The 22,647-nt window shown below is 37.9% G+C and overlaps 1 protein-coding gene across 1 annotated transcript in view; it reads left to right on the top strand.

Moving 5' to 3' along the window:
- The window catches only part of LOC306864179 (talin-1-like), a 105,645-nt gene that overhangs the window by 23,670 nt on the left and 59,328 nt on the right, over nt 1–22,647 (top strand). The window contains exons 2-9 of the mRNA XM_079407940.1: nt 15,236–15,398; nt 17,917–18,014; nt 18,382–18,511; nt 19,024–19,176; nt 19,488–19,630; nt 20,076–20,203; nt 20,932–20,992; nt 21,084–21,188. Of these exons, the coding sequence (XP_079264066.1) occupies nt 15,269–15,398; nt 17,917–18,014; nt 18,382–18,511; nt 19,024–19,176; nt 19,488–19,630; nt 20,076–20,203; nt 20,932–20,992; nt 21,084–21,188 (948 nt within the window). The 5' untranslated portion in view covers nt 15,236–15,268. The remainder of the gene's footprint in view (nt 1–15,235; nt 15,399–17,916; nt 18,015–18,381; nt 18,512–19,023; nt 19,177–19,487; nt 19,631–20,075; nt 20,204–20,931; nt 20,993–21,083; nt 21,189–22,647) is intronic.

The raw sequence follows: 22,647 nt of genomic DNA, 5'->3' as shown, positions 1-22,647 counted from the left end.
TTAAAAGATAAAAAAAAAAAAAAAATCTCTTTTTTACTGTAACTTTAATAAATTGCCATTAAATCATCGTTCAAGATATCCTAAATCCGTCCGCAATTTAGCATCTTCAGTATTTTGGCATCATGAGAAAAAATGTTTGGTGTGATTTACGTGTTTCTGCTTTGAGGAGTATGAATTTGTTTACAGCCCGTTTTAAAAAAAAACCCACATTAAAATAAATATAGCCGACGTCCTGTTGGTCGTAGCTAATGACTGTAAATTAGAAAGTTGTCCGGATTAATAAGAACAATTTATGTACCGAGTTTGGTGTCTGTAGCTAAAACTAACCCCCCCATTTTTGACAAAAGGTGGCGCTATAGAGTGCCTCTTCCACGCCCGTTTATGAGGTTTTTCCAGTGTCTAACTATCATTAAAATGGATATGTGTGTTGAGTTTCATGACATTCTAAACATGTTATCTGCCTCAAAATCACCAGAAACGAATTTTCAACTTTGACACGTTGCCATGGCAACATAATTTTAGATATCAATATTCCCTTCACAGTTTTACATCGGCCGTGTTTTGACATTATTCTGGTGAAGTTTGAAGCAAATCGAGTAAAAATAAGATGCTGAATTCAAATAATTTTGAAAACGACACACTTCCTGCAGCCAGTTGGTGGCGCTATAACTTTCAGTCATAATAGTCACATCTATCCGATCGGCATCATACAACGAACAAACCACTGGAGTTTGATCAACATCATACAATGTATGTGGACGTTATTAGGCATTTCCTGGGTCTCATTTTTCGCCATAACTTCATCGCCTCGCCACGGGCAAACCGTTCGACATATCAAAAATATCTTCGCAATTTAGCGTCCCCAATGTCTTGAGATCATGTTCACCGAGTTTGGTGGCAATCGTATGGAAATCCTCAGAGGAGTATATCAAATTCCAGAGCATGCGCTTTTTAAACAGCCCTGAATAGCCGACTTCCTGTTGGGCGGAGCCTATGACATGCTGCGCGGAAGTTGTTCGGCTCAATGAGTTCTATATGTGTACCGAGTTTCATATGAATACGTGCAAGTATGTGTGAGCTATACATCAAGCTTTCTGACAATTTTCCAGGGGGCGCCGTAGAGCCCCTGTGCCACGCCCGGGTCCCAGCCTCAGCGGCGTCCTAATGGCCGCAGGTTCCAACGTGCGTGCCAATTTTCGAGAGTTTTCGGGCACGTTAAGGCCCCCAAAAGTGCCCGGATGATTGAAAAAAAAAAAAAAAAAAAAAAAAAAAAAAAAAAAAAATAATAATCCTTAGAAGAACAATAGGGCCCTGCGCCTTACTGGCTTGGGCCCTAATAATCCTTAGAAGAACAATAGGGCCCTGCGCCTTACTGGCTTGGGCCCTAATAATAATCCTTAGAAGAACAATAGGGCCCTGCGCCTTACTGGCTTGGGCCCTAATTATAAACCAGGCATTTGTTGCATCCAGTGGGGACATAATTACTGATTATAATGACTTATACTGTCTTTTTACGCATCGCATTACATCGCACGTGTAAACATTAGATGTCTGCATTTGTGATCAGAGAAACGACAAACAACAAGCGCTACTCTACACTGCTCAAAACTCGCGTCTGAATCATCAGTGGCAAATTCTTTAAATAAGAAAACGTACTTACAGGCTGTGAGTCTGAAGCGCCAGACTGTCCTTGCTAAGTTGGAATTGCCCCACTTTATAGAAACAGCCTTTGTGCGAGCCAGCATTGTAGGCTACTCTTCCAGCTTCAGGAAATAGTCCTCCGTAAAATGCGCTGCACACATCTGAGTATTTGGGTTAAACTGTTCTGGAACAGTGTTGTAGATACAACTTAACCACTGATTTCTAGTTGTGTCTTTTGGAAGCCCAAACATAGTTTCACTTTCACGACGAAACACAGCGTCTCCAGGACATGGCGTCGGCGGCAGCAACAATACTACAGCCAGAATAATAGTTCCTCCTTCTTTCATTGCGTTAACATTTGGGCGGTGTTATGAAAATCTTCCCTCATCGTGACGTAGACATGTGGGGGTGTGTTTAAATGAGGCGTTTAGGAAGGCGTGGACAAGGCTTAACTTTGATAAAGAATATCTCTTTGGGTTTGAGACTTTAGTCTTTGCAACTTTAGGGATCTTATCTATGCACGAACAGCTTGTAACACTCCAAAGAGAAATGAAAACTTGAAATCGCATCATATGACCCCTTTAATTTGTTTGTGCAGGGGCATTTTTGTCCAATTTAGTGGCATTTTTGCCCCAAGTCCCCATGGCCAGCAGCCTGACACACACTCCACCTATGGTCTGTGTCATCAACATATATGTCTGTGAGGAGACCACAGTGAGAACAACCTCAACCGTCCTCAAGCTCCTTCTGTTCTCTGCACTTGCTCAATTACATTTCTGGACCTGCAGGAAGCGTGTGTGTGTGTGTGTGGCTGAGAGGTCTTGTTCACTAAAGCGGTCAGACCGATTGAATTACAGGAGCTCTGACTGTGATCTGGTGCCTGCATTGTCTGCTGTGACATCAAAGGACTGAGATTTCTGATGTGTTTGTGAGGTCTGGGATTTAGTTTGTTGAACCACATTGCCGTCTGCAGTAACTTGGAGTAGTTTAGCGAAACCAAAAGTATGTCTCAGTAGTAACATAACACAAAACCCACTTATGCATTCTGGAGCGTGAGAAGCATCACATCACAACAGCTGTATGAATGTGTTTGATGAAGATCACAAGTGTGATCAGAAATGTAACAACACCAACTACTGCAGTATGATGCACATTATGCTGGTCACAATATATTTGGCATCAGTCTGATATTGGAAGCAGACACTAAACTCTTTCAATATCAGTTCTTTTCTACTGTAGATGTTATAATGTTCAGTTTCACATAAAAATCATCAGTTGTTGTATGGCCAAGACGTGTTTTGATGTTTTCATGTGCTTCATTTAGTCACATAGAGGAGTGTGATATGCATCATCTGTGACAATAGCATAATTATTCACTGTGTTTTGACTCTGATGTTTGCAGTGTCTCAGAGCAGCTCGATTTGCAGTAAATGTTGCTCCACGCAAACTCCATGTCTGCTTTCATTTCGGAACAATCATCTTTAGGTACCTATGAAATCTGTTTTAGTTATTCCCAAATTCATTTTTTTTATTTTATTAATTCATAAATTTATTTATTGATTTTTGGTGATTTCTGGTGATTTTTCTGGATTCCAATTTTTTTCTGGATTAATTTTTCTGGGCTCCATTTAATGGATAAATTAAATTTTAGTAATCATAAAACATGTCTAATTAATTGAAGTCATAAAACATATACAATTTAAAAATAATTTATGAAAAGTTAAAAGTTTTTATTTTAAAATAAAAATGTAGGGCCCTGTAAAATATGTTTTATGTTTTTCTCAAATTATATTTTATTTGTATCAAATTCTGTATTTTCCATTTAAATTTTTATGGATTCCATTTTAATGGCTTGATTTTGTATAACCAAAAATCATGTGTAATTAAACTAATTGTTTTTTTTTATTTATTTATTTTTTTTATATTGTAATTAAAAACAATTTTGTTTTTGTAATATTTGTATTAATATTATAGTAGAAATAATGTTTTTGTTGTGTTATATTAATAAAATTATTGCACAAATATTACAATTGAAATATATTACTGTAAAATAATACAAGGATGAAGCATATAGTAATAATAATAAGAATTACTATTGTAATATTTCACTGTAACAAAAAAAAATTATTGAGCATTCAATAATAATTTCATAAATATGATTATTATTTTTCTTATTGTGTAGTGACATTTGCAATCGCAAATTTTAATCAGTTTTTATCCCCTCCCCCCAAAAATCACAATTCTTTTTTTTCTCCATAACGTGCTATTATAACTATTATAACACTTTTATATTAGACTCTCCACGATCAGTGTGTGCTGCGTTACTGAAGGGAATTTGTGAGAACTTGATGTGAGTTTGTGTAATTAAAGTAAACAGTAGGACTAGATGTTAATTAGGAGATCAGATATGTCTCTTAATATCAGATATAATATCATATAGTCTTTATGTAAACTGTTGTCTCAGTAGCGGAAGTGAATTTGTAATAGCAGCTTAGGTCAGGAACTTCCTCATCTGGGTGAGGGTTCAGGAACACTATAAGAGAACAATAAAACTCAAGCCAAGAAGTAACCTGTGCTAGAACGCTATAAGTTGTCGGAATTTGGTTGAACTATAGAAATAGACATATTGTAAATGTCTTTTACTCAGTTACCTCTGAGTTATGAAGATATTTATAGACAGCTGAAAGTTAGTCACACCCACGAGCTTGATAAGTCCATACATTTGTTTCCTTTACATAAGTATCTGAACTGGACTCATACGCGTTTACTTGTGATTTGTATTCCCTGCTTTTCCATGAGCTAAACAGTCCCTCCCTTCCTGCGCTCAGCTGTAATTGCACAGGATGTGTGTGTGAGCACGTGCTCCTCTGCGCCTGCAGATAGCCGAAATTCCCTTTTATGGCAGTGAAGAGACTTTCAAACAGGAAATGACATCACTGCATGCCGGGCTAGAGCAGAAGCTGCTACTACTGCACTGCATTCCACACCGAGAGACGCAACACGCTGGGATCTAGAGCAGATGGGGATCGAATCCAGTGAGATCTGTGCTTAGAGTGAATGGAAACTGGTGAAGAATGGGCCGTGCTGTGGTCAGGTCGAGCGTGGGACGAGTTTGTTGTTCTTCAGGAGGATTCGTGTGTGTTTTGTCTGAGGGATACATGGCTCTGCTGATGTCTGTCGGCCGTTACTCACACATGAGTCAACAGTCAGACGGTCAGATTCACAGCCGCTCATGAGTGTTGGGTGTGTTTAGGAAATGAGCTGTTTTTGAGTATTCATCACCACAGAAACATCGCAGCATGACTCTAGTCTCCAGAGCCACTAATTGTGTTAATCATTCAATGAAAGGGGTGTCCTGCATCTGATAAAGTCAGCATGACAAAACCTCTGCTACTTCTGTAATGTGACTTATTTTCGAGGCAAACAGGATGTTAAATAAAAACCAATGTAGAGTTGCACCTCTAACTGCAGTATGTAATTCAAATTGTTTGAATCTGATAAATTAAGGGAAAAAAAATTGTTCCTCTGTCTGTGGCTTTATGATTGGTTTGAGTCAGTATCACTTTTTCTAAATAGCCAATGGGCAGTTGGCCCAATTATTGGTTCATGTGAGCTGGTGTGCGTGTGGTTCGATCTGTCAGCACTCGATTATCTCGTCAGGCACTGAAGTGAGCCTCAAGGCCTCGGCGTGTCACTTCAGACAGGTGAGAACTCGTCTCGGTCCCTCAAGACACACAGTGTGTCATTCGTGTTAGGTGTCCTGAGGGGGTCGTTAACATGCCTTCCCAGCTTTTGTGTGTCTGAAAGAGACCCTCTTTCTTCATCAGTCATCACACATTCTTGTAGAAAAGCATAGACATAGACAAATTTAGGATTATTGGGTCCTCCTCCAGACAAGAGCTGCCCAGGAAGAGGAAGAGACCACCAGAATGACACCAGTGTTAATTTTGGCAGGCATGTTTGATGCGTCTTTTATAGTTTTAGTCTAATTTTAGTTGACAAAGTCATTTGCATTTTTGTCAACTTTTAGTCAAACTGCAGTTACCAACATTTATTTTGGTAGCTATTTTATATGTAGTCTTCAAACAAAAATAGTCTTCTTCTCTCTTTACACCAAATCAATTAAGCTTATGAGAAATTTGAATCATGGATTGAATTTTGCAAAATGTTTCAGATACAGTAGGTTTAGTATACATTTATTTAACATCTTTTGTTGGTTAACATTAATGACACATATGTATTTAATTAGTAATGCTGTCCCTTTTAAGACGGAAGGCATGCATGTAATACTGACACAATCAGTTTTCACCCACCTGTTTACGTTCACTTAAGCCATAACCGACTGTATTTACGTGAGATACTCTAGTCTACACGATAGACATGTGGACTGCTGTGTGTGTATTTGAGCGCTAAGAACTGATCGCGCGCTGTATGAGAACTGAAGAGGAAGAGATGCAGCAATGGAGGAAGAGAAGTTACCTACTGTGACAAAAAAAATTCTGTCGGATAAAAATGACTGAAACCACTTAAGAACCGTACCTTTTAGGCCCACATCTAACTCTAATCTGGATATCAAAATAGAGTGGTCCACAGTATCAAATGCTGCTGATAGATCTAAAAGAACCAGGACCACAGAATCACCAGAGTCGGTAGCTAAAAGAATATCATTTAGCACTCTGAGAAGGGCCGTTTCCGTACTGTGAGCAGATTTAAAACCAGATTGAAAAATTCAGAGAGTTCACAGAGAACAGACATTGGGTCTCAAATTAGAGATTTTATCAATGAAATGTCTCAAGAAGCTTTCACATAGAGCATTGGAGGCAACGGATGCTGTGTTAACAGGAGGATTAATAACAGAAAACAGGGCTTTAGGAGTAGAATGATTTTTTTAAATTAAATCAGAAAAATAAGCAGATTTAGCAGCAGACTGATAAGCTGATAAGCTGTCTTTAAACAACTGAAATGAAATATGTAATTGATCCTTTTTTCCATTTGCGCTCGGCCTTTACAAGCTTGTCGTAAGAGTCGGGTATCATTTTTTTTGCCACGAAACAGGCTTGAGCGGAGCAGTGACGTCTAAAACATCCTGCCTGGCAGAATTTAGAAGACTTGGATGTTGGTCAGCATCCAGGTCAGGTAGCGGTAGATCCAAAGATAGATGAGAACAAGACTCCATAAAACACTGATTAAAATTAGACCCAAACTTAGAAGAATAAGACCGAGACAGCGTTACAGATTGCTTAGTAAAATGAGAAAGATTAGGAAGAGACATTGAAAATAAAATCGGCTTATGGTCAGAAAGCAGAAAATCAGATATCTCAATATCAGAAACGGCAAACCCATGAGAGAGTACAAGACACAAAATATGGCCCTGAACGTGAGTGGAGTCCTTTATCCACTTAACCAAACTAAAAGAGTCAATAAGATTGAGAAACTCCTTTGATAACAAGTTTGACTGACAGCATACATGGATGTTAAAGTCGCCCACTTATAAAAAGCGGTCGTATTTTATGGCAATATTGCAGATAAATTCAGTAAACTGCTGTATGAAGTCCTTTGCTGAATGAGGGGGACGGTAAAACACCCCTAATAAAACAGGACCGTTCCAGTCAAGAAGGAGACGTTGAACTTCAAAACTGGTAAACACATCCACTGAAACAGACCGACAGCGTTCAAGAAAGGAGTCTTTTAAAATAGACTCCATTTTAAAACTCTCCATTGAGTTTGTATTGTGGGAAGCTGCCACCTTGTCATTTATGACTTATAACAAAAAACAGAGCAATTTCTAAAAGCTGCTATGTGACAAGGTGTGCAGTAAACAAGCAAAAAAACCCAGAACTAGGTTTTTATAAGCTGTCGACCCAAAAAACGAGTGTTTAAGAACACAAATAGTTGTAGATGTCAGGGTATTTCACGTTGGGCCATTCAGTTGGATCATTTCTCAAACAAAAAGAAGGTAAGGAAAAGGGGGTGCTAACGTAGACCAATAAAATTTAGTCTCTCAATATATCTCCTCCTCTCAGGTTCACATAGGGTGGTGAAATAATTCTTTGACATGGTTAAAGATAACGAACGGCTCCTGTCGCCGATTATGTTTCCCTCCAGTGGGCGTAGTTCTCAGAGTAGTATGACGTGATGCGCTCTACTTTTGTGTCCTTAAACGCTCGTTTTTTGGGTCGACAGCTTATATAAACTTTTTTTTTTTTTAGCTTGTTTACTATACACCTTGTCACATAGTCAAGTCACCTTTATTTATATAGCGCTTTTAACAATACAGATTGTGTCAAAGCAACTTTCCAATATCAAAATAGGAAAATAGTGTCAATAATGTAAAATGACAAGATTAAACACTCAATTTTCAAGGCATTTTATTATTGAATTCAATTATGTCATCGTCCAGCTCAGTTCAGTTTAAATAGTATCTGTGCAATCAGGTCGATGATATCGCTGGAAATGAAGTGTCCCCAACTAAACAAGCCAGAGGCGACAGCGGCAAGGAACCAAAACTCCATCTGTGACAGAATGGAGAAAAAAACCTTGGGAGAAACCAGACTCAGTCGGGGGGGCAGTTCTCTTCTGGCCAAACAAACCAGCAGTTTGTACAAAGGACTCATCTGGCTCCTGTGGTCTTGTCCTGATGACCGTCTAGGAGACAGGATCTTCACTGGGGATCAGTCTCTGGGGCTCATCTAGGTGTCCTGATCTCCGCTGACAGGCAGGACTGTAAGAGGTCATCTCTAGGTGCTGATCCACCATCTGATCTGGATACAGTCTGGATCTTGGTGGCTACGGTGACCTCGGAATAAGTCAAGTCAATATTATTTCTATAGCGCTTTCAACTATGTAAATTGTGTCAAAGCAGCTTTACATCGGCTTGATATAAAGCTGGGTGGCTTTATATCAGCTTTACAGTATTTAGACGGGGAATTAGAGACAGGGTCTTCACTGGGGATCAGTCTCTGGGGCTCATCTAAGTGTCCTGGCTGTAGAGGTCATCTCTAGGTGCTAAGTCTGATGTAAGGTTTAATACTGTCCAATATCAGACTGAAGAGGAAAAAAGAAATCGAAACATTTAAACTACTGAAAGAACAAAACAGAGTGGCGCTGCGGATAAATCTGCGGGTCGGGTAATAAAAAAAAATGATTATTTGCGGGTGGATAAAATAAATCATAAATGATGCAATATTAACTAAATTGTTTTTAAATTCATTTTTTCATTAGGCAGACGATTTAATTTGTGTGTGTTCACCTGATCGGGAAGTTGCAGTGACAGAAACGGTGACATTCCAGATAAAGTTTAAAAGGAGTAAAGCCTCTTTTAATGCCATTGGGTAGGCTAATATGGCCAAAGAAGATATTTTGTTTTATAAATAAATGTTCATAGAGCGGCCGCGATCAGCTCCGGTGCCCGTGGAGCCGTAACGCGCCGCAGATGCATGCAGTGATGCGCAAATCAGCTCCAACGTCATTGAATCTGCTGTTAAAAATGAACCATCCATTCATCATATGTGACCCTGGACCATAAAACCAGCCATAAGTGTCAATTTATCGAAACTGAGATATATACATCGTCTGAAAGCTGAATAAATAATCTTTCCATTGATTTATGGTTTGTTAGGGTAGGACTATTTGTTAGGCTGAGATACAACTATTTGGGAATCTGAGAGAGCAAATAAATCAAAATACTGAGAAAATTGCCTTTAAAGTTAAAGACTTAAGACTGCTTTTGTGGTCCAGGGTCAGATATTATCATGCAAAACATACACGACATATAGCGAATTTTTCATTGTTTCTCGAAACGTCATAACATTTCCACACCGGAGATGACTTGCAGCATCATAAAAAAAAAGACTTGCAGCATCATATATACGGCTGGGTATCGTTCAAAAATGTTCAATACCGGTTCCTGAACGATACTTTTTTCGATACCAATTTTATGAAACCAGTTTTAACAAGATTACATTATCTTAAAAAACTTTAGTTTTATTTTTTTCAGCTTGTTGACATGTATACAGACTCAAAGACTCATCTCCTGAGCCACTGCACAAAGGAACAAAATATAGCCAACACAATACATCAGTACAAATAATTTTAATAAAGCTCAAATAGACTTCAGTTTACACTAGTGCGTGCTCGTTTTAAAACACATAGCTCAGACAGAATCATCATTTCTATTCATTTATTCTAGGTTGTTAAAGACTTGTTGTGAAAATCTGCTTCACTTTAATTTAAGGTGAGGTGATGACCTGCTTAGGCTGCTTCTATGGAGACTTGTAGGTCTTTGTGCAAAATAAAGGTTTATAGCTCTGATACTGTGTAATGTATAGGGTTGGGCATCGAGAACCGGTTCCAACTTGGAACCGTTAAAAAAATAACGATGCCATTGGAATTGTTTCTAAAATTTGTTTTCGATTCCGATCATCGGTTCCAAACGCGCAAGTTTTGGTTTCCATTGTGGCCACCGTATTTCCGGAAGTGCTTGCCGCGCGCTTGTTCAGTTGCAGCTATGGAGCACGGTAAGCGGCGCTCAAAAGTGTGGCTTTATTTCACACTAAAAAAGCCTGGGTCGGCACAGTGCAACACATGTGACAAAATGATATCTTGCACGGGAGGATGCACTACGAATATGACGAAACACCTACATGATGTACAAATTAAGGAGTGTAGCGTGTTTGACGTGCTGCGCAGGTCCACTGTCTCGTCCTCCTTGGGCAACCCTGCGCTAACCAACGTTAGTAACGTTACCTCGTCACAACAATCAGATAAGTGACAACAATAAAGCGCTTGACCAAATTTGGTGAACAACAACGTTACTGAAATATTTTTTTTTCCCTCGTAGATGAATGTAGCGTTATGCAAATTGCCCACGCTAGTAGCAGTCCTAATATTACTGCTGCTAATGCTAAACCGGTGGAGACTCGTTGTGAAACTCCATTGGCAGCAAAGCAGGGGAAAATGCCAGCGGAGAAAGTGGAAGAGTGCCACAGAAAAGTTACCGCATATGTGGTAATTTTCTCCTACATGGGCTGCAGCTCCTAAAACTAAAACTCATATTGAATCAAAATAAAATTATCCTCTGTGAAATCAAATGAGCCTGTGACATGTTTTGACTCCAGCCCACAAAGAATCGGAATTGAGAATCGAAAAGAACCGAAATCGAAAGGAAGAATCGGAATCAGAATCGTTCAAATCAAAACGATGCCCAACCCTAGTAATGTATGACAGAAACACTCCTATTGCGTAATATTGAATAGAATAGAAAGAAAGAAATTTATACTTTTATTCAGCAAGGATGACAGGATTGATCAAGAATGACAGTAAAAACAGTTACGTTTCAAAATGTTTCAAATAAATGCTGTTTCGAGTCTGGTATTTATCGAAAAAGTTGAAATATCAATCGTGCCAGCTTCAGACATGTGACGCTATTAAAAGAGGCATAGACAGAGTTTGTATATGAAGCAAAAATAAACTTCACAACCACAGTTTGTCTTGCTGCTGATGTACTTTGCATTGCCTTTGACTTTATGCAGCGTTGAAGCTGGCTTATGTAAGTGAATGTAAATGGCACTTTCACGTGTGTGGAAACATCAGTATAACGGCTGATGTAGACGTGTGTAACTCTAGCTCAGCGGGTGCTGGGTGTGTGGGACTCTTGCATTCTTCAGTTGGGTCAAGGTCACTGCCTTAAGTACAGGATTCTCACTGAGGCCGTAAAATAGACTATACCACAACCTCACGTTGATTTTGGACCAGGGTTTTTGTCCACTTGCTTTTTTCTCCCTCTAGTGATAGAGGATTTAAATACACTGTATATTAGTCCGTCTATTACTTACGTGCAGTTTTGGCTTTCTATTAAATGAACCTGCATCTGCTCTTTCTTAATGGCATTAAATGACAAATGTGACCCTGGACCACAAAACCAGTCATAAGGGTCAGTTTTTTTTATTTGATTAAGCTGAATAAATAATCTTTCCATTGATGTATGTGTTGTTAGGATAGGACAATATTTGGCCGAGATGCAACTATTTGAAAATCTGGAAGCTGAATGTGCAAAAAATCTAAATATTGAGAAAAGTTGTCCAAATGAAGTTCTTAGCAATGCATATTACTGATCAAAAATTAAGTTGTGATATATTTACGGTAGGAAATTCACAAAATATCTTTATGGAACATGATCTTTACTTAATGTCCTGATTTTTGGCATAAAAGAAAAATGGATCATTTTGACCCATACAATGTATTTTTGGCTATTGTTACAGATATACCTGTGCTACTTATGACTGGTTTTGTGCTCCAGGGTCACAAATAGAATCAATGCAACCAAAGGTAAATAGCAGGTCTATTGCTCAGCCATCACAAACACACCCAGAGGGCTCTTCATTAATAGATTTCCTTGTTCAGCTGTTTCGTTTCCTTCAGTTCAGACACACACGTTGTTCCTGGAATTGAGCTGTAACCTCACAAAAAATGTTTTTGAACTGTTTAATTAAACCATTTAATGTGTCAAAACTCATGTGAAGATGCTGATATTATCAGGAAAACTGTCAGACTTGTTTTAGTATTTGTCAATAGATACGTTTGGTAACTAACTAGTAGTTTATTAGCATGCCTATTATTAACATATTTATTACATAATTTATTGAAGCAAAAGTCATAGTTAATGGTTTGTTTATAGCATAATTAGATCTTGAAGTGTGACCATACTTTTTTATAATTAGATAAATAATTATGCCTACATGATATGCTGATGAATCACATTTGTTGAAAAAATTCTCCAAATAAAGATAATTGGAAGACATTACTGCGGGAGATAAAAGCACATGATTTATATTATATTATATTATATATATATTATATTACTGCTACCCGGGCGCCGCAGCATAAATGGCTGCCCACTGCTCCGGGTGTGTGTTCACGGTGTGTGTGTGTTCACTGCTGTGTGTGTGTGTGTTCACTGCTGTGTGTGCACGTTGGATGGGTTAGATGCAGAGCACGAATTCCGAGTATGGGTCACTTCACTTCACTTCACTTCACTTCACTTATAAAGAGTGATCAATATAGAGTTTGATTTGTTTCCATATCATTGAACATGAGCCTGTCACTGGCCTACAGCAATCAGTCAAACATCAATCAAGCTCATCAGTTTAACTGAAGCAGACCAGGACCATCCAAAGGACACTGTTTTGCATTCCTTTTGTGCTTTTTAATTGTTATACGCATGCAGAAAGACAACTTTTCAACACATGCTGTATGAACGGCTACTTCCCTTTTCTTTGTTTGTGCTGCCTACTACCAGAAAAGATTTAGATCAGTTGCTTTTATCATTGTCATTGTATCACTACAGGCATAATGTTTTGTTTAGTTTGTCTGTATGTACAGTTATAGGGGTCATTCTAACAAAATTTGTGTGGTTAAAATGCGAGGCCCAGTGGAATGGAAAAAAACGCAAACGTCTTTTAAAACTTTAACTTGAGCGGCACATTTTTAGATCGGCATCTCTTGTGTGAGACGCTGCTAAAGATGCCTGACCAAAAGTCAATGTTCGGGAACACTTTATTTTAGGGTCTCTGAACAAGTTGCTTATTAGCATGCATATTTTTTATCAGCTTTAACACAGACTAGTCAAGTAGCTGTGTTTTACTCGCCCGTAGTGGAGTACGTTGTTCTATAAGAATTGCATTGTTTTCTTCCTTCACTTGTTTTGGTTTGGTGGGAGTGTTACACTGGACTATGAAGGGAATGCTGGAAGTATGTGGAGAAGTGTCCCTCCTCAGCTCCTCCCCCAAAACACAGACACACGGCTCGGATCGGGCAGCTGGAATGCTTCCCCAGAGAGATGACTGTGTAATGATCTCCCTATGAGAGCACACACACACACACACACTCACCCTCCTCAGGAATGTGTGTCCATTCTCTGCATAGCTTATAAACACAGCTGACCTCAACACTGCCGTTCACACTAGATGTGTGACATTGTTCTTAGGTTAACCTTACAGGAAATGAGCATCTGATAAAGGTTTAAAGGGCTCATATCAAGCAATATAAAAGTGAATGAATCAATCAATAAATAAAACAGTTTGTAAGTATTATGTGATGTACTGTAGCCTTCACAATCAGAATTAATGTGACCTCATTAAGGCTCAAAATGACAACATTTACAGCAGCTTTAAATAATGAATTTGTAGAAAATAAATACATTTTTGTCATCTTTGCCCTGAAAATCCACAAATAGTCAACAAAATATAAAGTTTGTTTAATAACGAATCAGTTAATCAAATTTATTTAAGAATCAACTCAAAATTCGAATTAAAGCTGAGCTGTATATAAACATTTCAATTTCTTTCTTTTTTTTGCTGAAGATATTTAACATGCAGATTTGCTAATACTAATACTAAATCATGGTCATGAAAAATATAGTTATGAATGATGAATATAGGTATAATTTTATCTTTTTCTCCCAGAATTCTTTATTTTAGTTTCTGATTGGTGGAACAGGAACCAATGATTGGTTCCTGTTTTTATAGATTCTGTGTGATGTGGATGTGCAGGAGTACTGTGTTTGTCCCGTTCCTTCCTTGCTATAACAGTAGTTTCTGTTTCTTCTTGCATCTACTCCTTTATATTTTCTTCTTCTTCCAATGACAGCTCATCTTCTTCTCATCATAGTTCACATTTTCCATCGAATGTGATGCATTATAGCTCATATCCCATATTGCTGTTGTTTAGTCTTTGCCAGCATTCCTCTGCTTCACTGAGGTGTTTTCCCAAAGCTGGGGATTTTTTCTTGGGGATGTACAAGCAAGGATATGGAAAAGATAAACACACAAAACTTCTGAGGGAGCAGTTTGGCTTTTTGAATATTTTTCTTATTTCTTTAACATAGAGTGTTTGTATTTTACTTGACATTGACTTCATGTAGGAGACTCTTGTTTTCTCTCTCTGATGTTCTTGCTGATTTGGATTCTCTGTTGTGGTATCATTTATGTGATTGCATCTTGTTTTGCTCTTGACGCACAGACTTGTTTTCTTGCAAACAGAGCAGAGTAATTTAAAGTACTATTAGTGGACTTTCATGTAGGAGTTATCGTGTGAAGGTGTGCTTTTACCTTACTTGACTGGTATTTAAAATAGATCTTTAAGTAAAAGTGAAAAAGGACTTACTTTGTTCCTTGTTTCTGGTAAAATCTTAGAGTGAAATCCCACTCTAACAGGGAAGTTCAGCCTCTCTGTGTCGTTTTCTCACGCATAATTGCATCAACAACAGAAAAGTGTGAGAAAACACAATGTATTTTACATAACAATGTATTAAACTTGTAAAAAAAAAAAATTAAGTATTTAGTGAATTAAATTAAATATCAGGACTATTTTTCTGTGATGCTTTAATCAAGAAGTTAACATTAGATAGTCTAAATCAGGGGTGTTAAACTCGGTTCCTGGAGGCTGGATCAGGTGTGTTTAATTAGGGTTGCATCTAAACTCTGCAGGGCTCCGGCCCTCCAGGAACTTATTTGACACCCCTGGTCTAAATCATCAATAATGTCATCCTGTTAGCCTGAAAAGAGAGTTGAGAGTTTGTGTGGTGTTTGTTTTGCAGGAGTAGCAGTGGCACAGTCCCGTAGTGTCAGTCATGGTGGCGCTGTCGCTGAAGATCGGGGTGGGGAATGTGGTGAAGACCATGCAGTTCGAGCCCTCCACTGTGGTGTACGACGCCTGTCGCATCATCAGGGAGAGAGTTCCAGAAGCACAGCTCGGCCAGCGTGAGTCCCACACCTGAAAAGTGCCAAATTCAGACAAAAAGCATTGGAAGTTCTCATGTGAATGAAAGCGTTAAACATTTGATGGCTGAAATATTCACAGCTCATGACAGATTGATCAACTGTAAAAATGTAAAGCACGATTACTAACTTATATCATATTTCCACATAATCAAATTAATAATAAAGTAAAATATTTTCTAACACTTTAGTATAGGGACCAATTCTCACTATGATCTAATTGCTATTAGCATGCCTATTATTAACATATTGGCTGTTTATAAAGCACATATTCTACATCACCAAATTCTACATCCCTAATCCTACCCAAAACCTAAACTTAACAACTGCTGCACTAAATATTAATAAGCAGCAAATTAGGAGTTTACTGGGGCAAAAGTCATAATTAATGGTTTGTTAATAGTGAGAAATGGGCCTTAAAATAAAGTGTGACCAATTATTTTAACGTTAATAAAAATACATACCTGGTGACTAACCATTTTTGTTATAGAATACACTTGTTTGAGCACAGTTTGGACGTTGGTTTCCTTTAAATTATTTTCAAGATCTGTTAATTTATCCATTGTTCCTTTCATAATGGCTATAAAGGCATGCAAAAATGATATTCAATCTCCAATTTAACAATATTATTATTGTACAGAGCACACAAGTACCTGAGAAAATCATTGAGCTGAATCCACCGTCGCTCGTCACATATCACCATCGCAGCTCGTTAGTACAAAAACTGATTAACTTTCAAAAGATAACTTTCATCACATGCTGTGCCATCGTGTCACGTCTGATGTTACACTAGATAATATGATACTTGTAGAATTTTTTTGTTATTTTTACTGCACGTCATTTTTGGCTTAAAATCAGATCCGTAACATCAATTTGTCATTTACTGTTAATCTTCCACTATCCCACATTTAATAACTTCTCCCACATTTCATAAAAACCTAATACATAGCCTACAGCTGTCATGGGCAGCAGCCCTAGTCAAATTATCCATATTGGGCTAAAATCCCAGCATAATATCTCTGATTTTGGTTTCCCTTTTTAGCATTTGTTCCACTCAAATTCTCTTCCTTCCAAAGAGTGAAGAGAGAGAAAAATACCAGAGAAGCCAAAACATACCACAGAAATCAAGCGTAAATCTAGTTTGTGCTGCGGCGCTATAATGGGCCTGTATCAGGGTGCGGCTGGGTCCCAGCTGTTATGTAATAGTCCTCAGTACCGCTCTACATACTTGTCTTAACCTGTGAGTCATTCGTCTGTTTGACAGGCTGCTTTCGTCCAAACTCCGCAGCTTATGTGTAGAATGTGTAGTGGTCTTAAATAGCTCGTCTCTCAGTGTTGCTGCATTACATTTGGAGGACACTATCTAATCCCTATCTTTCTTGGCATCACCAATGAAAATTATACTCAAAGTGTTTCATAAACTGAGCAGTAATCTGGGCCTAATTTTAAGTAAAACAATTTGTATTTTCTAACTTGACTTTATCACTTAAGGAAGAAAATCAAAGTTTTTGGAAACCAAATAGTGTCTCTAGTACTTGAAATTTACGACAGTAGCTGTTTTTTAAAAATTCCAAAACATGTCATTTATGCAGGGCTAAGCGATAAGGATTTAATTTTTTTTTCTACGAGCCCAGATGAAACAGTGGCTCTGCCACAAAATAAAAATAAGTAATTGTTTTCTTTGTTTTGTAACCTTGTTTTCTAATAAATAAGGTTTTTTTTGACTAGAACTTTAGATACCTGGGAAATTTTACAGTTCTTGTTTCCCATTTCATTACCACAGCAACAACTACTGGTTCAAACATTATTAATGACAAGTAAGCAGTCATATGAACAAATAGTCAAGTTTCATGAAAGTAACTCTAAAAAAGTTAGTAAGTAGCTCAAATTAATACAGTAAAACAAAGATGCAAATAAAATAAACATTAGAAAGCTATCGCAGAAAACTATCGAATACTGAATTGAGTTCTAAGTTAAAGTTAACAATTGTATCACCCTCACGTAATTCCAAGGCTATAGTAATTTATTTTTAAAAGACAAGGATCATTTCAAATCTACTCATTCACAATAGAAGTGGATGGTAATTTATATTGCCAACTTCCATAAAGGGCAAAAAAAACAAAATGCAACAGAATGTGCTGCTTTTCCATTTTCTATCTAAACATGCACTAGACAGAAATTTTTGACCATTGCACTTGCATCTTGGTTGTTTAGCACCGCTTGACACAATGGTCTAAAAATGTGTCGCTCCAAATTAAAAATAGTTCATCTTTTTAAAAAAACACATCTCTAGACACAGCTGGCTTTTTTAAATGCAAAAATGTGCTCCGTGTGAAAGGCCCCTAAAACAATAAGCTGCACATAAGCATTAGGAATCATGTATTTTTTTAATTCAGGAAATGTTGGGAAATGTTCAATCAATGCACCTTCTGATTTTGACAGTCTTATCAGGTTGTAAAATGCAATCTGAAAAAATGCAAACTCTTCTGTCTTCTTGCAGCCAGTGACTATGGCCTCTTCCTATCAGATGAGGACCCAAAGAAAGGTATTTGGCTGGAAGCAGGCAAAGCCCTGGACTACTACATGCTGAGAAATGGGGTGAGTCTAGAATATTTCGAATAAAACATCAAGTGTGAAATTCATGCCCATTGTTTCTATATTTTCATTGGGATTGTCTTGAGGAAAATTACATTTTATATGTGTATTTGAAATCAACACTTTGAAATTTAACACTTTTAAGCATCTGTTACTGGTAAAACCAGGTTCAAGTGTTGATTTCCAGTGTATTGACTGATAAAATGTAAATGACAATATTATTTGTAAAATCAGTGTTATATTAAAATTATATCAAAGTGATAGTCAGTCCTTAAAAACTGATACTTATTTAAGCTACAGCAGATAATAATATTGAACATAATTTGCTGGGATTTATATAGGAGTTTTCACAAGAACATGCACTTTTTAGGACACTCTGGAGTACAAAAAGAAACAGAGACCCCTGAAGATCCGCATGTTGGATGGAACTGTTAAAACAGTCATGGTGGATGACTCAAAAATCGTCACTGACATGCTCATGACCATCTGTGCCAGAATAGGTAAGTTAGTGTCCAAATGAGGAGCGAGAACTCCATTTTGCCTGCTTTTTAGTAATTTCTAGGCCAGATCTCTCTTGTTTTACATTATACATGGATAACAGGTCTTACCAAGTTGGATTAGGTCACTGTGCTCACTGAGTGCTCTCAGCATTGGGGTACCACAGGGTTCAGTGATGGGACCGCTGTTTTTCTCTATCTACACCTGACCACATGGGATAGTCATCCAGTCACATGGGCCCCGTTTTCACTTGGTATAAAGATATTTTTTGATGATCCAATAAGAATTGGTTAGTGCTAAATATAGGTGGAAGCAGGGTCTAAAACATTTTGTGATCAGATTACTAAAGCTACATTTGGACGTAGTCAATAGCACTTAAGATTATGAATGGAGGTCTGCAACAATGCTTAATGGAGGTCTGTAAAAATTATATTTAGAGGTTTAATTGAACTATTATGACCCTTGAGGAGCAGTTTTAATGCAATGAGAGAGTTAAACACTTCTGGTTTCTCAGGCATCACAAACTATGACGAGTACTCACTGGTGCGTGACGTGGGTGAAGAAAAGAAGGAAGAGACCATGGGGACACTGAAAAGAGACAAGACCCTCCTGAGGGATGACAAAAAAATGGAGAAGCTCAAACAGAAACTTCACACAGATGATGAGTGTATGTCGCTTCCTGCTTACCATGAATAAAATAAACATGGATGCATGTTGTTTGCTATTTTAGCAGGACTTCAAAACAATGCATACAGTATATTCTCAACCTGTTGACTGTAAGAGAATTTCATTGTGACAAAATGCAGATTCTCGTGTATTCTAGATTCTTGTTGACTGAATTTCTTTACTCTGCGCTCTGGCTAGTCCATTAAAAAATACATATAATTACATTTTTGGATTTGAAAAGAAATTCAAAGGTTTTTAAGATAATGAGAAACTTTACTGTGATTTACTGATGTCAGAGCTATATTTCAACAGTGAATTGGTTGGATCATGGGCGAACGCTGCGAGAGCAGGGTGTCGAGGAGTCTGAGATGCTGCTTCTCAGAAGAAAGTTCTTCTACTCGGACCAGAATGTGGATTCCAGGGACCCAGTACAGCTCAACCTGCTCTATGTGCAGGTAAACAGCACAGAACATCACCTTTACATCATAATCATGTCCTAATGTCATTTGTAAACTGAATGATATCTCTGCACAACGTTAGAGGAAAATGAGAGAGCTTGTTTCTCTTAGGATCAAAGTCTTTTGCATGTAAATCTGAGTTTTTGTCCTTAGTGACAAAGCATTCTGTCAGTTACTTATGTGGCAATTATATGGGGAAAGCTACTGTACACACACTTCGAAATCTCATTGGTCTAAAATCACAGTCTACATAACTGTGTGTTAAACATCAAAAATGGTCTGATTGGCTGTAATTGTGATGCTTTGTGCATCGTTTTACTTTTAGTGTAGACAAGTTACTTCTTGCTAGAAATGTATCATGCAGTGTCTGCTTAGTTATATCAGGTCGTTGCTAGTTTTGTTCAAATTGAATTGCATTAATGTATTGTATGTTGTATTCCAGGCCCGTGATGACATCCTGAACGGCTCCCACCCTGTCTCCTTTGATAAGGCCTGTGAGTTTGCTGGATACCAGTGCCAGATCCAGTTCGGAGACCACAATGAGTTGAAACACAAACCTGGATTCCTCGAGTGAGCTCAACACATTTCTATTTATCCTTACCTTACCTGTTTATGGGAGAGTACTGCATTTTTATTTGGTTTATTAAGGTATCAAAATGTTTAATCACATTTTAATCACCTAAGTATGTGGTAGTTAATGCCATCAGAGCCTTCAAAACCAACTGATTCTGCATTTCTCAATCTGCATGAAAACAAATGCAAACACTGAAGTCAAACTTATAATAACAACATTTGTTTGCTTCTACATTCACTGTTAGGTTCAAGTAAGTGAAAAGTACAGGCAGTTTACTCTTTCGGCTCGATCGATCAACTCTCAAAATATTGATTTATTTGCATAAAATCTTTCTATTTTTTACTTTTTTCCTAATCATATTTTCATAAACAGTAGTAGTAATAGTTTAGCCATGGCGGCTGTTATGTCTTGTCTTTGTTAACAATTTCATCAGGAACAGAGTTGATGAGATTACCTCTGTTTCTATGAATAATAACCATGTTTCATGTGTGCATGATATTTCACATGTCGGGGTTTTGATTACATTACATGCAGTACAAACAGAAAACATGTGACTTTTGTTAAACTTCCAGCACTACTGATAATCAGCCATCACTTTTAATGGCCCGTGTTGTAAAATCAGATCCCTGCACAAGCTACTGCTAAATTCACCAGTCCAGACTGCTTCTCAAAATATTAATGAAAATAAAACCGTTCATTCTTGCTTCCTGTCTGTCTCACCCAGTTTGAAAGAATTCTTGCCCAAAGAGTACATCAAGAACAAGGGCGAGAAGAAAATCTTCCAGGTGAGGTTATGCATATAATTATTTTTCATATCCATGTTGAAAAATATGCGCTATATGAATTTTAATTTAATGATAAACTCATCTCTTTAAGGCACACAAAAACTGCCAAAACATGACAGAGATTGAGGCCAAAGTCAGCTACGTCAAACTGGCCAGATCTCTGAAAACCTATGGAGTGTCCTTCTTCTTAGTCAAGGTAAAGATCTCGCGCCTTATCTGAGCTCTAATATTAATAAATTATTAGGGCCCAAGCCAGTAAGGCGCAGGGCCCTCTTGTTCTTCTAAGGATTATTAGGGCCCAAGCCAGTAAGGCGCAGGGCCCTATTGTTCCCCTAAGGATTATTATTATTAGGGCCCAAGCCAGTAAGGCGCAGGGCCCTATTGTTCTTCTAAGGATTATTATTTTTTTTTTTATTTTTTTTATTATTTTTTATTTCGACTATCCGGGTACTTTTGGGGGCCTTAACGTGCCCGAAAACTCTTGAAAATTGGCACACACATTGGAACCTGCGGCCATTAGGACGCCGCTGAGGCTGGGACCCGGGCGTGGCACAGGGGCTCTACGGCGCCCCCTGCAAAATTGTCAGAAAGCTTGATGTATAGCTCACACATACTTGCACGTATTCATATGAAACTCGGTACACATATAGAACTCATTGAGCCGAACAACTTTCACGCTGCATGTTTTAGGCTCCGCCCAACAGGAAGTCGGCTATTCAGGGCTGTTTAAAAAGCGCATGCTCTGGAATTTGATATACTCCTCTGAGGATTTCCATACGATTGCCACCAAACTAGGTGAACATGATCTCAAGACATTGGGGACGCTAAATTGCGAAGATATTTTTGATATGTCGAACGGTTTGCCCGTGGCGAGGCGATGAAGTTATGGCGAAAAATGAGACCCAGGAAATGCCTAATAACGTCCACATACATTGTATGATGTAGATCAAACTTCAGTGATTTGTTCGTTGTATGATGCCGATCGGATAGATGTGACTATTATGACTGAAAGTTATAGCGCCACCAACTGGCTGCAGGAAGTGTGTCGTTTTCAAAATGCTTTGAATTCAGCATCTTCTTTTACCTCGATTTGCTTCAAACTTCACCAGAATAATGTCAAAACACGGCCGATGTAAAACTGTGAAGGGAATATTGATATCTAAAATTATGTTGCCATGGCAACGTGTCAAAGTTGAAAATTCGTTTCTGGTGATTTTGAGGCAGATAACATGTTTAGAATGTCATGAAACTCAACACACATATGAGTATTAATGATAGTTAGACACTGGAAAAAGCTCATAAACGGGCGTGGAAGAGGCACTCTATAGCGCCACCTTTTGTCAAAAATGAGGGGGTTAGTTTTAGCTACAGACACCAAACTCGGTACATAAATTGTTCTAATTAATCCGGACAACTTTCTAATTTACAGTCATTAGCTACGACCAACAGGAAGTCGGCTATATTTATTTTAATGTGGGTTTTTTTTTAAAACGGGCTGTAAACAAATTAATACTCCTCCAAGCAGAAACACGGAAATCACACCAAACATTTTTTATCATGATGCCAAAATACTGAAGATGCTAAATTGCGGACGGATTTAGGATATCTTGAACGATGATTTAATGGCAATTTATTAAAGTTACAGTAAAAAAGAT

The sequence above is a fragment of the Barbus barbus genome (assembly GCF_936440315.1).
Source record: "Barbus barbus genome assembly, chromosome: 45".
Lineage (NCBI taxonomy): Eukaryota > Metazoa > Chordata > Actinopteri > Cypriniformes > Cyprinidae > Barbus > Barbus barbus.
Note: the sequence above shows the minus strand (reverse complement) of the source record. Positions and strands in the feature narration are given on the sequence as shown.